We start from the raw sequence: 18,299 nt of genomic DNA on the forward strand, positions 1-18,299 counted from the left end.
GGTGGCGACACAGATCCAAACGTATCCGGGTCTCAGCCTGTCTTGCAGCTCCCCGGGGCTGAGGCTGAGTACAGATCTGCTGGCCCTGCTCTACAGCACCGGGGGCTCTGCCTGTGCGCCCCCATCTGCTGCTTCCTGGGGTGGTGGCTGCTTCCTCAAGAAGAGGTTGGATCTGCTCTCCTACCCACCCCTCTCCAGGGCCTTGTGGTGCCCTGGCCACATCCTCCCAGGGTAAGGGCAGGAAACTGGGCTCCTTGCCCTTCTTGTTGCTTGGGTGACCATCCTGGGGTCATTCGTAGACCCCATCACTGTTCCTCCTTCTAAATGGAGAGCATTTTGGCAAATCTTCCCGGTAGAGGCCGGGGGCTCATCCCTGTTATTTGTTCTAGCTTGGTAAAGCCAGGTGAAGACATCTGGGCAAGCAGAAAGTAGAGTGGCCCCCAGGAAGGGTGGGTGGAGGGTGCTGGCCTTTGGGCTTGCCTGGACCAGCGTGTGAGGGGCAAGATTATCAGCAAGTAAGGTTGTCAAGGCTAACATCAGGAGGCAGTAATAATGCTGGTGGGGGGACGGTGGTGTGGCTGGCTTGGTGTGGGGCATGAGAGCCAAGGTTTGTCAGCTCGCAGAGAGGTGCCTGACCCATGGACTAGTGGCTGTGGAACCCAGTGGTTGCCCTTAGTTCCTGGATCCTGGGAGACTTCTGGAACCTGGTTCTGGGGCAGCCTAGGGGTGGAGGTGGTGGGTGACAGGGGTAGGGGTCTCTGCTTCTCTCTTTCAGTAAGAGGGAGAACCAAGAAAGGCACTGAAGCATGGTCTGCAGAGAAGGCACTTGTGCAATCACCAGGAAAATGAGGGGCCTGAGTTGTCTTCATTTCTCCTAAAAACACACATTCCCTCCCAGGACACCCTGGTGAGGGCAGGAAGCACAGGGGGTGTGTGGGGGTGTGTGTGTTTGTGTGTGTGTGTGTGTGTGTGTGTAGGTATATGCATGCGTATGTATGTATGTGCATGTGTGCACGCAGGTTTGTGCATATGAATGTATTTATGCATGTGCATGTGTGTGCGTGTGTGCGTGTGTGCATATGTGCATGCGTGTGTGTGCATGTGTGTGTGTTGGAGGGCTTTACAGTGGACCGGATGTGGGAAGGCAGCTGCAGTTCCAAGCTGCACATCTTTCTGATAGAATGGTTAAGATTCCCTGGACCACAGAAAGAGTGTTTCATTTGCACCCATTTTTATTAGCATTTAAATCTGCATTATTTGTAGCAGGTAAACGTTATGTTGCTTAACTATTTTTAGAGACATTTACACCAGCAGTCCCCAAACTTTTTCACACCAGAGACCAGGTTTCTTGAAGACAACTTTTCCATGGACCCGGGGAAGGGGAGGCGATGATGTGGAGATGATTCAAGCCCATTACATTTATTGTGTGCTTTATTTCTATTATTATTTCACATATATTTGTATTATTATTTCATTCCATCTCTCCACCATCTGTGGGCTAACAGGCTGCACTAGTTTCCTAGGGCTGTTTTACAGGACCACAGACTGGGCACCCTCAACAACAGAATGTTACTGTCTCACAATCCTGGAGGCCATGAGTCCACCATCAAGGTGTCAGCAGGGTGGGTCCCTCTGAGGCGGTGCAGGAAGGCTCTGTTCTAGGCCTGTCTCTTGCCGTGTGGGTGGCCGTCTTCTCCCTGTGACTCTTGGTTAAGGGTGACTCTGGTGAGGGCTCAGAAGAGGAGAGCCGGACAGAATGTCGGTAGCATGTGGAGGGGGTCAGGCCTGGTGTCTCATGCCTGGAATCTTAGCACTTTGGGAGGCGAAGACAGGAGGATCGCTTGAGGATGAGACTTCAAGACCAACCTGGCCAACATAGGGAGACTCAGTCTCTTAAAAAAATAAAAATATGGAAGAGAAAAATCATCCAGATGAAGTGTCAGATGGCAACGAAGAACATGTTATTGGAAACTGGAGGAAAGGTGATGCTTGTCATAAAGTGACAAAGAACTTGGCTGCATTGTGCTCCTAGTGTTTTCTGGAAGGCAGAGCTTGCGAATGATGAACCTGAAATTTAGCATAAGAAATATCTAAGCAAAGTATTGAAGGAGTACCTTCATTCTCTTGAATGTTTCTAGGAAAATGAAAGAAAAGAAGAATGATTTAGAGACAGAACTTATAATCAAAAGGGAAGCAGAACTTAAAAACTTGGGAAGGTTCTAGCCTTCTCAGCCTGTCCATATTGAAGTGTGTTTGGGAGAGAGCACGAGGGTGTGGGTCAGGAGGCCTGCATGGATCAGGGCTGTGCTCTTCACCAGGACAATGGAAGAGAGACCCTGAAGGCAGTTTGTAGATCGCTCAGGCTGCACTCTCATCATAGGCCCATGGTGCCAGGACACTGACAGCAGTACGGTTTCCAAGAAAGGCCCTGGGGCATCCTGAGGACCTTGGGACTTGCTGCCCAGCACTCCCTGAAGTCACTGGTCCCTACATTCTGGTGTGGCACTCCTTGACTCCTCCAAGTGTTGCTTAACGGGCTCCTGTCCAGGGGAGAAGTGATGTCCCCCCTCCAGGGGACACAGGCAGAAAACCCTTCGGCAGCTTCCATGTGGTGCTAATTCTGCAGGTGTACAGATTTTGCTTTTCCCTTATAGAAATGGTGGAGTCAATGAAGAAAGTAGCAGGGATGGATGTGGAGCTGACAGCTGAAGAAAGAAACCTCCTATCTTTTACATATAAGAATGCGATTGGAGCTAGAAGAGCCTCCTGGAGAAGAATCAGCAGCCTTGAACAGAAAGAAGGAAACAAGGGAGGAGAAGACAAGCTAAAAATGATTCGGAAATAGCGGGAAATGGTGAGACTGTTGTACAATAGTCCCCCCTTATCCGCAGTTTTAGTTACCAGTGTTACAGTACAGTAAGCTATTTTGAGAGAAAAGGAGATTATGTTCATATAACTTCTATTAGTGTATGTTACAGTTGTTCTGGTATTAATCTTTTACTGTGCCTGGTTTATAAATTAAACTTCACCATGAGTGGTATGTATAGAACAAAACCTAGTATATATCAGGTTTGGTATTATCCATGGTTTCAGCGTATCCACTCGGGGGTCTCAGAATGGATCCCTCTCAGATAAAAGGGAACTATTGTATTTCCAGAAAAATGATGAGTGGTTTGGGTTAACTTTGTCCCATTCTTCTTTTTATTGAAAGACTCAGGTTTATTTTTAAATCTAATATCGTAGTTTTTAATCTTTGGGTTTTATACAACAGAAATTTTCTGGGGGAAGGAGGTTGCTGTTACCTGAATATGTCCTAAGTTTTGCCTTTTATTTTTATGGTTTTAGAAAATGTCTCTGAAAAGGGAGGCTTGTTTCTTTTGAGTGTCTGGCTTAGTTCTCAGGCTTACGTCTCTCAGTAATTTGGCCATAGGGACTGACATTTGAGGTCACAGCCTAGTGCTCAGATGACTGTATATATAGTACACATTTTATATCTTGGCAGATTTTTGTCTTTTGCTTATGTGGATTAGGCTACAGAATATTTCAGGGCAAAAGCGAATTATCTTTTTCTCCTGGAAGCTGCAGTAGTGGGCAAAAATGTGAGATCATGTCCCTAAAGATAAAGTTGTAAGCTGGGATTGATGTTACCATTACCATGAAATATTTTGGGTCAAATAATTTCGATGACCAATAGACAAGTTTTGTGTCCCAGAGGAATGAGGAAGTGAGAAAGTTGAAAGAGGTGAAGAAAGAAGTCCATGAGTTACACTGTGGGACTTGGGCTAGCTACAAAAGGGAGAAGGAAGCAAAGAGAGCAACTGATACATTGGGAGAAGATGTGAAAAGTTCCAGTCTGGATGTCTTAGATGAGAAACATGCAAAAGAAAGAAAGAAGAAAGGAAGGAAGGAAGGGAGGAAGGAAGGAAGGGAGGAAAGAAGGAAGAAAGAAGGAAAGGAGGAAGGAAGGAAGGAAGATAGGAAGGACAGAAAGAAAGAAGGAAGGAAGGAAGGAAAGGAAGGAAGGAAGGAAAGGAAGGAAGGAAGGAAAGGAAGGAAGGAATGAAGAAAGGAAGGAAGGAAGGAAATAAGGAAGGAAGGAAAAGAAAGAAAGAGAGAAAGAGTGTAGATGTCTTGATGAGTCCCTAAATAGATACAAGAAGAGAAAAAGAACTAAAAGACGAAGCCATGGGCCAAGAGTGGAGCACTACAATGTAGACTTCTAGTATGGAGCAGCACAGTTAGGGATACAGACAAGTGCAAGTCTTGGAGTAGAAAGCAAAGAACTCTGTTGACTGGAACGTGGCCACACCACACCTTGGTGTGATCTCAGGTATTGGATAGGTTGGCTGAATGTGGGAGAGGGGCCTAGAGATCTACTGATGACAGAAACTGAGAAATAGAATGTAGAATATCGGCTTGTAAGGAGGAAGGGTTTGGAGTAACAGGAGAGGAGTCACTGAGTATGTGAGGAGCTAGGAGAACATGGAAACCTTTCGTCTCCTACAGCAGTCTCTATTTGAAAAGCCATCAGGGAGATAGTTGATTCAGAAAATAGTTTTGCTTAGCTAAGATAAGGATGCAATTATGGAAGAAAGGGTGAGCGAATGTTTTACAGTGGAAAGGAGGTTCCAGGAACATGAGAGGAACCTAGAAAGGTCCAACAGTAGTGCCATGAGCTCATAGAAAATGGGAAGCAAGCAGCCGGGCACGGTGACTCACGCCTGTAACCTAAGCACTTTGGGAGGCCGAAGCTGGTGGATCACGGGGACAGGAGATTGAGACCATCCTGGCTAACATGGTGAAACCCTGTCTCTACTAAAAATAAAAAAAAAATTAGCCAGGCATGGTGGTGGGAGCCTGTAGTCCCAACTACTCAGGAGGCTGAGGCAGGAGAGTGGCATGAACCCGGGAGGCAGAGCTTGCAGTGAGCTGAGTTCGCACCACTGCACTCCAGCCTGAGGGACAAAGTGAGACTCAGTCTCAAAAAAAAAAAAAAAAAAAGGAAAAAAAAAAACGAAGCAAGCTGGGTATATGTGTTTAGAGGTGGTGTACATTTTCAGCATTATAAATGAATAGAGATGAGTGGCAATAGTTTTTTTGGTCCATAGATTTTTGGTATCTTAACTAGTTTTGGATCTCTTCCACTAAAGGGACTGCCTGTTGAACGTTGTTAAGTATGTAAGCACTGAAGGCAAACTGCCTGGGTTAGAATTTTGTTCTGTCCTTTGCACCCTGCCTGAGTTCAAATCCTAGCTCTTATTCTTTTACGGGGATGATCTTTGAGCAAATGTTTAGCTCCTGTTTTCCCAAGTAAATGGACACAATAGCTGCTACCTTGTGAAGGATTCATGTAATTGACCAGCGTTTACCAAGTAGCATCAGTGTTCAGTTTCAGTCGTTGGTGATTCTATAGTTGGAGTGTGAGGCGGTGCTGGGGTGGGAGGTGGTGTGTGCCTGTAGCACTTAATTGCAGGCAGAAAAGAAAAGATACTTTTGATAACCCAGAGGCAGCTTTTCTCTGCTTTTGTTTCAACAGGGAAGAAGGGAGTTGGGAGAGGGATAGGAATTCTCTTTAATACTAAGCTCTCTTCCACAAAACCAGAGGTAGATAGAATGTGTAATAATTCACAGAATTTCCAAACTGAAACACTCTGATTTTTTACAATTTATTTTTAATTTTTTCAGGTTGAGACAGCTAAATTTAATCTGTGGTGATGTTTTGGATGCACTGGCCAGACACCTCATTCCAGCAGCAAGGTTTTCTATTATGAATTGTAGGTTCTATACTAGAAAAGAAAAGTAAGATTAAAAGTTGGCCTTTTTAGAATCATGACTTTCTTCTATGTAGGTTTCCAACTTTTATTTAAAAATAATTGTTTAATGTCAGAAGGATAGTTGATGTTGGAATAAAAAGATGGTCAGGCTATTATAAAACTGCATTAGCTTTTGCTTTACTTATATTCTTTTGCTTTCATGGGACCTATCTCATTCCCCTCCCTCAAACGGCCACACATTGCACAGTGCTGGCTGAATGTTTCATGTAGAAAGTTTAGCCGGGCGCGGTGGCTGAAGCCTGTAATCCCAGCACTTTTGGAGGCCGAGATGGGCGGATCACGAGGTCAGGAGATCAAAACCATCCTGGCTAACACGATGAAACCCCGTCTCTACTAAAAATACAAAAAACTAGCCGGGCGAGGTGGCGGGCGCCTGTAGTCCCAGCTACTCGGGAGGCTGAGGCAGGAGAATGGCGTAAACCCGGGAGGCGGAGCTTGCAGTGAGCTGGGATCGGGCCACTGCACTCCAGCCTGGGCGACTGAGCGAGATTCCCTCTCAAAAAAAAAAAAAAAAAAGGAAAAAGAAAGTTTATTTTGTGATTAATACACTTGTGCCATTTCTTGGAACCACCTGCTTGTTTAATTCTAGTCTCTCAAGTGATAATTTTGTTGATATTTAGAGGCTCCTCAGTTAATTTATGTGGGATTTTTGGTTTTATTTAATAAGGAAAATAATGTGAAATGTCTAAGAAAAAAAAGACACAAAGGCAATTATTCCTGAGAGTGTTTAAAATTATTGAAGTACACTTGTTAGTTGTTAGTATAGAACCTACATTTCATAATAGAAAACTTTGGACTTGCCAGTGGTAGCTGCTGGAATGAGGGGTTTGTCCAGTGCATCCAGAACGTCGCCTCAGATTAACTGTAGCTCAGTCTCAACCTATACAAATAAAAACAAATTAAGAGAAAAATCAGATTGTTGAAGTCTAGAAATTCTGTAAATTATTCCACATTCTATCTACCTCTGATTTTGAGGAAGAGAGCTTAGTATTGAACAGAATTCCTTTCCCTCACCAAACTCCCTTCTTCCCTGTTGAAACAAAAGCAGAGAAAAGCTGCCTCTGGGTTATCAAAAGTATCTTTTCCTTTCTGCATGCAATTAAGTGCTACAGGCACACACCACCCCCTACCCCAGCACCCCCTCACACTCCAAATCCAGAATCACCAATGACTAAAACTGAACACTGATGCTGCTTGGTAAAGGCTGGTCAATTGTATGAATCTTTCACAAGGTAGCAACTATTGTGTCCATTCACTTGGGAAAACAGAAGCTAAGACATTTGCTCAAAGATCATCTCCTTAAATAAACTTAATAAGCAGAGCTAGAAATTGAATCCAGGCATGGTGCAAGGGACAGAAGGAAATTCAAACCCAGGCAGTTTGCCTTCGGTACTTACAATCCTAACAAGGTTCAAGAGGCAATCCCTTTAGTGGAAGAGATCCAAAACTAGCTAAGATACCAAAAATCTATGGACCAAAGTATTGTTATTCATTTCTATTCATTTATAATGCTGAAAATGTACAACACCTCTAAAGGCACATACCCAGTTTGCTTCCCTTTTTTTTTTTCTTTTTTTTTTGAGAGGGAATCTCGCTCTGTTGCCCAGGCTGCAGTGCAGTGGCAGGACCTCGGCTCACTACAAGCTCCGCTTCCCGGGTTCATGCCATTCTCCTGCCCCAGCCTCCTGAGCTGGGACCACAGGGGGCCGCTACCATGCCCAGCTAATTTTTGTGTATTTTTAGTAGAGACGGGGTTTCACCATGTTAGCCAGGATGGTCTCGATCTCTTCGACCTTGTGATCTGCCCATCTCGGCCTCCCGAAGTGCTGGGATTACAGGCGTGAGCCACTGCACCTGGCACATTTTATGTATTTTGCACACATTGTTTAGCCATTGAACTTTTGATGGATAGTAGGAATGACCGTGGCCCCTCCAGGCAGGGCATGGAGCACAAGGCCCTCCTTTATGGGCTGGACTCACTAGTGGACTGCTTACCTGTGACTCACCTCCCAGGCTCAAGCTGATGCTAAGGTGCTGATTTGCTGGAACTCTGAGCAGTGCCTGTGTCTCCTTGGGCTCTGGGAGAGTTTTTCTTTTAGCAGTATTTTACGGAGATATTGTCTAGGTAGAGGAAAATGTAGACCCTGGTTTTCTGTTTGAGTGTTGTTTTGTTTTGTTTGGTGACAGGGTCTTGCTCTGTCACCAAACCTGGAGTGCAGTGGTACGATCATAGCTCACTGTGGCCTCAGCCTCCCAGGCCGAAGCAGTCTTCCTGCCTCAGCCTCCCTGTAGCTTGGACTACAGGCGTGCACCACCATGCTCCACTCATTTGGTTGATGTTTAGTAGAGACAAGGTCTTGCCATGCTGCCCAGGCTGGTGTCAAACTCCTGGGCTCAAGCAATCCTCCCACCCCAGCCTCCCAAAGTGCTGAATTAGAGATGTCAACCGCTGCACCCAGCCTCGGCCTATTTTTAATGGAGGTAAACACCTGTGCGACCACCACCCAGAACCAGATCCAGCGCATTTCCAGCCTCTTTAAGACTCCTTCGTGCCCCTCCCAGTCAGTGACCCCCAAGGGTGACGCCATTCTGACCTGTTGTTCAACTTGACTCGAACGGAATTCTCACAGCGTGTGTCTGTTTGGATCTGGCTTCCGCTCAATTGCGAGGCCCATTCCTGTTTCCTGTGGCCCAGCTCCTTATTATTGCTGAGGGCCACTCTGTTGTATGAAAACCAAGATTCATTTCTCCTTTCTCCTGTTGGTGACCATTTGCATTGTTTCCAGCCTGGGGCTACGGTGAGTAAAGCTGTTCAAAACAGACAAACATGTTTTCCTTTCTCTTGGCTAACTTTTTAGAAGTAGAAAAGCCAGAACACAGACGTAGATATTTGACTGTATTACAACTCACCAAGCAGTTTTTCTTTCTTTTTATTTTTTAATTTTTTGAGACAGTCTTGCTCTGTTGCTCAGGCTGGGGTGCAGTGGCGTGATGACACTTCACTGTAGCCTTGTCCTCCTGGGGTTGAGTGAGCCTCACCCCTCAGCCTCCCACGTAGGTGGGACCACAGCTGTGCACCATCACAACCGGCTAATTTGTTTTTTAAATTATATGTAGAGACAGGGTTTTCCGATCTTGCCCAGGCTGGTCTCAAGGCTCCTGGACTCAAGTGATCCTCCCACTTCAGCCTCCCAAAGTGGTGGGATTACAGGCGTGAGCCACCACGCCCTGCCTGGTTTTCTAAGTTGGATTATTTTACACTCCAGTCTGCTGTGAATGAGAGTCCAGTTGTTCCATATCCCAAGCAATTGGCGATTGCCTACAAATGACGTGGCATGATGAAATTGTTCCTGGTGTCCATGGTGTCCGAGAGGATTGCAAAGAATTTCCCTTCCTTTCTCTCCTTTCTGTTCCCCCTGTATTGTCTACTCCTTAAATTGGTCAAATTCTACTTGATCCAGGAACATAATGGAGATGGAGAATGCAGACGACACACGTGGCCTCAGTCTATGGGAGCATCTCAAAGGAATTCGTCTGCAAATTGTAACACATCTAGGCAGCACAAGAAGGAAGAGAAGTGCAGACTCACGTATGGCCCAGTCGCACTTTCCGTCCCCTCGTGCCTGTACAACGTGCCTTTACCCGCGTATCCTCTGTCATGTCCCTGCTGTGAGGCAACTCTGGCTAGGAACCGACCTTGAAAATGTGCACGGCCCAGCTGCAGAAGGTGTCCTCCTGCCCACTGAGCTCATCCTCTTCCCCCGTTGAGGTGATCTGAGAGGCCCCCAGGTGGGACAGCTTCTGGATGAGGCCATGAGCAAAGGCTTAAAACTAAGGGTACTCGCTGGAGCCGAGGCCAAACGCGGCATACCTGCCCAAGGACATACACAGAGATACATGTCCCATGCAAGCAGCACCTGGCACCCAGCACCCAGCAACAACAGCATGGAGGGCCAGGCCCAGGCTCTCCCTCTCCAGCTGGAACATGGAGCTGGACCCCCTTCTGGTCCCCTCTGACCCCCCAGCCTTGTCACCAACTCCCATGACCACCCCATGCTTGGCCTGCAGACCTGGAAGAAGGACTTGCTTTCCGTGACTTGACCTGTGACACACTCTAAGGGCAAACTTTTGACCCAGGATCCCTCTGTGCCTGGCCATCTCTGGGAAGACCCCATATGCATAGCCAGTTCCATCCCCTGAACCCAGACATTGGGTACATAGGGCAGGGCTAGGAGGTATAAGAGGAGGGAAAAAGCTTTACCTGAATTTGCTGGTAAGCTCTTTCAGCATGAAGAGGGATTTCTTCAGTTTCTGGAAAGAGATGGGCCCAGGAGTGGTGGCTCACACCTGTAATCCCAGCACTTTGGGAGCCCAAAGCGGGCAGATCACGAGGTCAGGAGTTCAAGACCAGCCTGGCCAACATAGTGAAACTTCATCTCTACTAAAAATACAAAAATTAGCTCGGCCCGGTGGCTTATACTTGTAATCCCAGGTACTTGGGAGTCTGAGGCAGATTTGCTTGAACCCAGGAGGCAGAGGTTGCATGAGCTGAGATCGTGCCACTGCACTCCAGCCTGGGGAACAGAATGATACTCTGTCTCAAAAACAGAAAGAAAGGCTTTCCCCAGCTTCCTCTCATACCCAACAAGCATGAAGAAGCCAAGGTAGAGGAAAGCTGTGATGCATTCCCAGAATAGAGCCCTGGGAGGTTTCAATATACCACAGCCCTCTCACCCACCATGGTGAGGACACAGAAGAAATATCTGGGTTGTGCACCCCAGCAGGTGAGACAGAGGCAGCCTCCAAGCAGCCCCCTGGGCATCAGCATGGTGCAGGGAGAAGGTAAAGATTTTTTTTTTTTTTTTTGAGACAGAGTCTTGCTCTGTTGCCCAGGGTGGAATGCAGTGGTGTGATCTCAGCTCACTGCAGCCTCTGCCTCCCAGGTTCAAGCGATTCTCCTGCCTCAGTCTCCTGAGTAGCTGGAGTTACAGGTGCATGCCACCATGCCCAGTTAATTTTTGTATTTATTTATTTTTTTTAGTAGAGATGGGGTTTCATCATATTGGTCAGGCTGGTCTTGAACTCCTGACCTCAGGTGATCCACTGGTCTTAGAGATGGGGCCTCTAAGGAAGTAATTAAGTTTAAGTGAGGTCATAAGGGCGGGGCCCTGATCCAAAAGGATTAGTGCCTTTATAAGAGACATGGAGAGCACTTGTTCTTGCATGCGCCGGCCCTCCCCTCCACCTCCCATGCACTGAAGAAAGGGCATGTGAGCACACAGGATGAAGGCAGCCATCTGCAATCAGACACCAACCCTATTGGCAGGTTGATTTTTGAACTTTCTCCAGAACTGTGAGAAAGCAAATTTCTGTTGTTGAAGCCACATTTTTTGTGGCATTTTGCTGTAGCCTAAGTGGATTAATAAACTCCATTTATGAGCACACTGTGCCAGCCCTGTGGTGACTGGTAGCAGCTGGCTGGGTCATTGTGCCTAGTGCACCCCTGTTGTTCAGTGCCTATCCCATGCTGGCTGCTAGGAGCAGGCATTAGCATGTGATGCAAAGATCTTCACATTTCATGTCTGTTGCTGTAGATCTATGGACCTATGTCTCCCCATACCCCCAGGCCTCCCATATTCTAATATTTCTTTCCTGGGCCTCTGAGCAACCAGTGAAGCCATTCACTACTGCCATGAGCTCATACACACTTTTGCCTCGAGCCACGTGTCTCTCTCTACACAAAGCAGGTGATCAGCACACTCCCGAAATCTCTAAACATTGGGGGGATTTCCTGTCGCTCCTCATTTCAGGGCTAGTCCTGAGAGAGAGTGTAGTTAGCAGAGTTTGTTTTCAGCTTGTAACCACATCAGAGTATAACCTGAACCATCTATGAACCAGTCTCAGTATTGTTCCTCCTCAGCCAGCACAGTAGCTCATGTCTGTAATCCCAGCAGTTAAGCAGGCTGAGGTGGGCAGATCACCTGAGGTCAGGATTTCAAGACAAGCCTGGCCAATATGACGAAACCTGGTCTCCACAAAAATACAAAAATTAGCCAAGTGGGGTGGTGCGTGCCTGTTATTGGGGCTGGCATAAACCTCACATGATTTTTTTTTTTTTTTTTTTTTTTTTTGAGACTGAGTCTCATTCTGTTGCCCAGGCTGGAGTTCAGTGGCACAATCTCTGCTCACTGCAAGCTCCACCTCCTGGGTTCACAGCATTCTCCTGCCTCAGCTTCCCAAGCAGCTGGGACTACAGGTGCCCGCCACCACGCCTGGCTCATTTTTTTATATTTTTAGTAGAGACGGGGTTTCACTGTGTTAGCCAGGATGGTCTCGACCTCCTGACCTTGTGATCCGCCTGCCTCAGCCTCCCAAAGTGTTGGGATTACAAGTGTGAGCCACTGTGCCTGGTCAATGCATTTTCTTTCTTTTTTTTTTTTTTTGGAGGCAGAGTCTTGCTCTGTCACCCAGGCTAGAATGCAGTGGCACCATCTTGGCTCACTGCAACCTCTGCCTCCAGGGTTCAAACCATTCTGTCTCAGCCTCCCAAGTAGCTGAGATTACAAGTGTGTGCCACCACACCCGGCTAATTTTTGTATTTTCAGTACAGACGAGGTTTCGCTGTTGGCCAGGCTGATCTCGCCTCTAAAACCATATGATATAATGGGTCACATGGCCCAATAAGCAGGACTGCTTGTACTGTAACCTGAAACCACTATGTAGCCCTTTCCTGTACTAGGCCTCACACAATGCTGGTAGATTTCCTTGTCACTTGGTAAGGTTTAAAGCAGTGTTCCTAAGTGGGGAATATGCTGCCACCAGAGCCCAAAGAGGCCTGGCAGGCATTATGCTTGCTTCTTAGTGGTGGGAAGTGCAAGATGGAATAATTTGACCTTTACTTTGGAAGGAGATATCCCCACTATGCCTGAAGCCACTAAAACTTCACTAGTGTGACAGGACCCTGAATCTTTGTAGAACCCTCTGGAACACATGTCTTACCCAGGCCTCCAACAAGTGTTTGTATTTCTTGCTCATCTGGTCCAAGTAACATCATGTCATTGATATAGTGGGCCAGTGTAATATTCCGGGGTGTTCAGATGGTCAAGGTCCTTTCAGAATGTATTTCTACAGAATGCAAGAGAGTTAACACAACCCCAGGGCAGGACTGTAAATCTGTACTGTTGTGCATCCCACATGAATGTAAACTTCTTCCAGTTAGGAATGGATAAGAATGCAGCCAAGTGTGGTGGCTCATGCCTGTAATCCTAGCATTTTGGGAGGTTGAGGTGGGTCGATCGCCTGAGGTCAGGAGTTCAAGACCAACCTGGCCAACATGACAAAACCCTATTATCAGGGGAATCCAGCCTCCAATATTTCAACGTAGGTTCCTTTCTATTTTCCCTAAGTGCCAGCCGGTCTGAGAAATAAAGGGAAAGAGTACAAAAGAGAGAAATTTTAAAGCTGGCTGTCCGGGGGAGACATCACATGTCGGCAGGTTCTGTGTTGCCCCTTGAACCGTAAAACCAGCAAGTTTTTATTAGGAAGTTTCAAAGGGGGGGAGTGTACGAATAGGGTGTGGATCACACAGATCACAGGTTTCAAGGGCAACAAAAGATCACAAGGCAGAAGGTCAGGGCGAGATCACAAGGTCAGGGCGAAACTAGAATCACTAATGAACTTCCATATCCCGCTGTGCACGCATTGTCGTTGATAAACATCTTAACAGGGTTCAAGAGCAGAGAACCGGTCTGAATAGAATTCGCCAGGCTGGAATTTCCTAATCCCAGCAAGCCTGGGGGCGCTGCAGGAGACTAGGGCGTGTTTCATCCCTATCTACAGCTGCATAAGGCAGACACTCCTAGGGTGGCCATTTTAGAGACCCGCCCTGGGAATGCATTCTTTTCCCAGGGCTGCTAATTATTAATATTCCTTACTGGGAAAAGAATTCAGCAATATTTCTCTTACCCGTTATCGATAATAACAGAAATATGGCTCTGTTCCGCCTGGCTCCCAGGCAGTCAGACCTAATGGTTATCTCCCTTGTTCCCTGTTCTTTTTTCAAAGTGACCAGATTTCATATTGTTCAAACACACATGCTTTACGAACAATTTGTGCAGTTAACACAATCATCACAGGGTCCTGAGGCGACATACATTCTCAGTTTATGAAGATGATGGGATTAAGAGATTAAAGACAGGCATAGGACATTATAAGAGTATTGATTGGGAAAGTGATAAATGTCCATGAAATCATCACAATTTATGTCCTTCTGTCACGGCATGGTGGCAGGCACCTACAATCCCACCTACTCAGGAGGCTGAGGCAGGAGAATCACTTGAACCTGAGGGGTAGAGGTTGCAGTGAGCCAAGATCACACCCCTTCACTCCAGTCTGGGCAAAAGAGCAAGACTCCATCTCAAAAAAAAAAAAAACCAAAAAACAAAAAACAAAAAACAAAAAAAAAAATGCATTGGCCAGATTAATGGCTAACACTAGCACACACCTAAAGCCATGTTAATCTGCTGTAACAAAAATACCATTTGTAACCCAGCAAGCACAACTGGGGCTATTCCTAGGATGAGTTTGCCACATCCTTCAGGAACTGAAGTTCCTGCATTTCTACCATTTCTACTTCACTTACAATGGACCATTGCATTCTGGTTAAGGTCAGAATTAAGTGGGGAAAACATTACTGCTGCATTCATGAAGTCTTCAAAGGTGGCTTTAATCTCTGCTGTGTTCCCTGGAGTGTCATACTGTCTTTTATTTACTCTCTTGGATGGAGGAGGAGGGAGTAGTTTCAGAGGTTTCTACTTGGCCTTCTCCACTATGATGGCCCTAATTTTACAGTCTAAAGAAGAAATTATTGGGAGAAGCCATCTACCCTGGATTCTGAGTATCCCTGCACATTCTTACTAATATGCTGAGAAGACAAGACCTTGCTTCTCTCTACTTAGGAGATTTCTCAGGGTTGTACACACAGCAGTGAACCTTGAGAGATGAGCTAACATCTCCTTCCAGGACAAAGAGTAGATTTGCATACTGCTTATAAAAATAGTAGATTTCCGGCCAGGCACGGTGGCTCATGCCTGTAATCTCAGCACTTTGGGAGGCCGAGGCAGGTGGATCATGAGGTTAGGAGTTTGAGACCAGCCTGACCAACATGGTAAACCCCGTCTCTACCGAAAATACAAAAATTAGCTGGGTGTGGTGGTGGGCATCTGTAATCCCAGCTACTCAGGAGGCTGAGGCAGGAGAATCGCTTGAACCTGGGAGGCGGAGGTTGCAGTGAGCTGAGATTGAGCCACTGCACTCCAGCCTGGGTGACAGAGTAAGACTCTGTCTCAAAAGAAAGAGAGAAAAGAAAAGGAAGAAAAGAAAGAAAAAGAAAGAAAGAAAGAAAGAAAGAAAGAAAGAAAGAAAGAAAGAAAGAAAGAAAGAAAGAAAGAGAAAGAAAGAGAGAGAGAGAGAGAGAAGGAAGTGAGGGAGGGAGGGGAAAGAAAAAGAAACAGTGGACTCCCATAAAAAGGAATGCAATCATGTCCTTTGCAGGGACATGGATGGAGCTGGAAACTGTTGTCCTCAGAAAACTAACACGGGAACAGAAAACCAAACATCGCATGCTCTCATTTCTAAGTAGGAGTTGAAGAATGAGAACACGGGAAACATGGTGGGGAACAACACACACTGGGGCCTGTTGGAGAGGTTTCGGGGAGGGAGAGCATCAGAAAAAACAACTAATGGATGGTGGGCTTCATACCCAGGTGATAGGTTGATCTGGGCAGCAAACCACCATGGTACGCGTTTCCCTTTGTAACAAACCTGCACATCCTGCGCATGTACCCTGGAACTTAAAACACAAGTTGAAGGAAAAAAAATGGTGGATTCCCTAAACTCAGTGATTTTTCCCCTGTAACACAACCCACTTTATGTATAGGCATCAATCTGGATCCTCTTCATCGCCTCTGTGGGAACTGGGGGCAAGGTGAACGGATGCAGACATGACCCTGATACTGCTTGCTGTGGTCCGATAAAGTCCTTTCTCTCTGACTCAACAGTCTCATATTCAACCAGCAAACATGAAACAATAACAGACTAATGGCTTTTAAGGAGGGCAAAATCCTAGTCCCTGACCGCAATGATGGGGAGCAGAGGTGGTTCTTCCAACGCCCAAGTATGTCCATGTCATATTACATTGCATTATACATCTGGAGACAGAAAATCAGGTGGGTCTTTGGACCCCCTGCGAACTAGACCTGGGTCAAAGGCTCCATTTATTACCTAGCCCCAATATACTCCCACTTTAACAGGGAGACCACAGTGAAGCTTTGGGTCTCCAGGCATCAGTGTGAACTCAGGCCTTATATCCAATAGCCCTCAAAAAGGCTGGGAATTACCCTTTCCTGAGGAGATGGTCATTGGTTTCTTCGGAGAGGGATTGGGGAAATCACAATCATATACGTTTGCTGTGGCACTTCTTCCTGGAAACCGACTCTCTCCTTCAGTCAGGTTCTGGGTTCTGGGTTATTGGGGTGACTACCCTCAAACTCCTCATCACCCATCTTTGATTTCTTCTGGTTGTGCAGATTGAACATGTGGCTTTTTGGCTGCTCCATCGATCTTACGCTGGGAACATAATGTTCTTTTTTGTTTCCATCTGACACTTTTATTGTTTCACTTTTTCTGTTCGATTCATTGGAGTGATTTGGGAGTGTGATATGAACCACGGCTCCAGTTTACATCCTGATGGCGTTCCAATTGCTCCACCACCACCTGATTCCATCACTGGATTTATTCTTTTATTGAGTAGTACATCTTTTCCCCACTGATTTGAAATGGCATTTTTGTTAAATGCTACAAATTAATTTTTTTTTTTTTTTGAGATGGATTCTCACTCTGTTGCCAGGATGGACTGCAGTGACGCAATCTCGACTCATTGCAGCCTTTGCCTCCCGGGTTCAAGTGATTCTCCTACCGTAGCCTCTTGAGTAGCTGGGATTACAGGCATGCGCCACCACACCCAGCTCATTTCTGTATTTTTAGTAGAGACAGGGTTTCACCATGTTGGCCTGGATGGTCTCCATCTCCTGACCTCATGATCTGCCCACCTTGGTCTCCCAGAGTGCTGGGATTACAGGCGTGAGCCACCACGCCCAGCCAAAAATTCATATTCTTATTAATTTTCTCCATAGCTCTCCTTGAATCTGATCCTCCCTGGTGTCACTCATTGTGCTAAGTGTGCCCAGCTTGCATCTGAGGGTTAAATGCTAGTCCCTGACAGGATCCTGCCCGTTCTGTGGCAGCATTTGCTACCATGAACACTGACCCATATGTAACAGCCTCAGTGAGTTTCCCAACAATACCAGTGCCCCTCAGTCAGCACATTCCTTACTGCTTTGTAAAGAGTGCCCTCTAGACCCTCCCATGCCATGGTAGGCTGGCATTATGCAGAATATCCACTCTAATGTGCCCACCACACTCAGTCTTTTATCCCTTCCTCCACCATAGTCCATGATAGTTCGAGCGTTTCTACTTCACTTACAATGGACCGTTGCTTTTCCCAAACTTTGAAAGGCAACCGAGCAGCTTAATAGCACCATCTCCTGGGATCTTCAATAGTTGTTACATTTTGTATCACAGGCTATTGGTCCCACATTGATAACCTCTGTTATCCAAATTTATTCAGTGCTCCTTGATCCACCACCCTCAAGATACAATGCCAGATGTACTTTCCCGGCTCCTGCTGGAATCTGTGATCTAGGTCCTGCAGCTCCTTTGGCGTATACTGGACCTGAACATGATAGAGAACACAACCTTCTTTGGAACTTTGCTGCTCTTATGATGAAGGCCTGGTCCTGTTCCTCAGGCTTTTCTGCTCTCCCATTGCAGGCGATGAGTCTCTTTATATGCTGCCAAGGAGGGCCTCTGGTTTTCACACTTCAACTTACAGGCGATTAATCACCCTCAGCCTTTCATGTCTTTCTCCAATGCAGCAAGAGCCAGAAGAAACAGCCATCCAATTCTCAAGTCCTTATGTTAATATAATTACTGTTGCCCTTGAAACTCTCAAATTCCTCTCCAGTCTATTCTCTCCCATCAGTTTCCCATTCCAGTTCCCTGCTGCTGGGAGGTTTGTTGTTGTTGTTTTGGTTTGGTTTGGTTTTCTTGTTTCTCTGAGACAGTCTTGCTCTGTTGTCCAGGCTGGAGTACAGCAGCACCATCTCGGCTCACTGCAACCTCTGCTTCCCAAGCTCAAGTGATCCACCTCAGCCTTCCGAGTAGCTGGGACTACAGGTGTGTGCCACCATATCTGGCTAATTTTTTTTTTTTTTTTTTTTTTTGAGACAGAGTTTTGCTCTTGTTGCCCAGATTGGAGTGCGGTGGCGCGATCTTGGCTCACTGCAACCTCCACCTTCCGGTTTCAACTGATGGTATTTTTGTTAGAGCAGATTAACATGGCTTTAG

At 46.4% G+C, this 18,299-nt stretch overlaps 1 protein-coding gene across 1 annotated transcript in view; it reads right to left on the reverse strand.

Moving 5' to 3' along the window:
• Nucleotides 1–994: 994 nt before the first annotated feature.
• The window catches only part of LOC139355386 (ribosomal protein S6 kinase beta-1-like), a 45,630-nt gene continuing 28,325 nt past the window's right edge, over nt 995–18,299 (reverse strand). Inside the window, exons 7-12 of the mRNA XM_071081911.1 lie at nt 10,096–10,145; nt 8,745–9,386; nt 8,429–8,642; nt 7,830–7,955; nt 6,636–6,714; nt 995–2,067 (exon numbers count right to left, since the gene is read on the reverse strand). Coding sequence (XP_070938012.1) covers nt 9,260–9,386; nt 10,096–10,145 — 177 coding nt within the window. The 3' untranslated portion in view covers nt 995–2,067; nt 6,636–6,714; nt 7,830–7,955; nt 8,429–8,642; nt 8,745–9,259. The remainder of the gene's footprint in view (nt 2,068–6,635; nt 6,715–7,829; nt 7,956–8,428; nt 8,643–8,744; nt 9,387–10,095; nt 10,146–18,299) is intronic.

This window comes from Macaca nemestrina, chromosome 17, assembly GCF_043159975.1.
Source record: "Macaca nemestrina isolate mMacNem1 chromosome 17, mMacNem.hap1, whole genome shotgun sequence".
Taxonomy (NCBI): domain Eukaryota; kingdom Metazoa; phylum Chordata; class Mammalia; order Primates; family Cercopithecidae; genus Macaca; species Macaca nemestrina.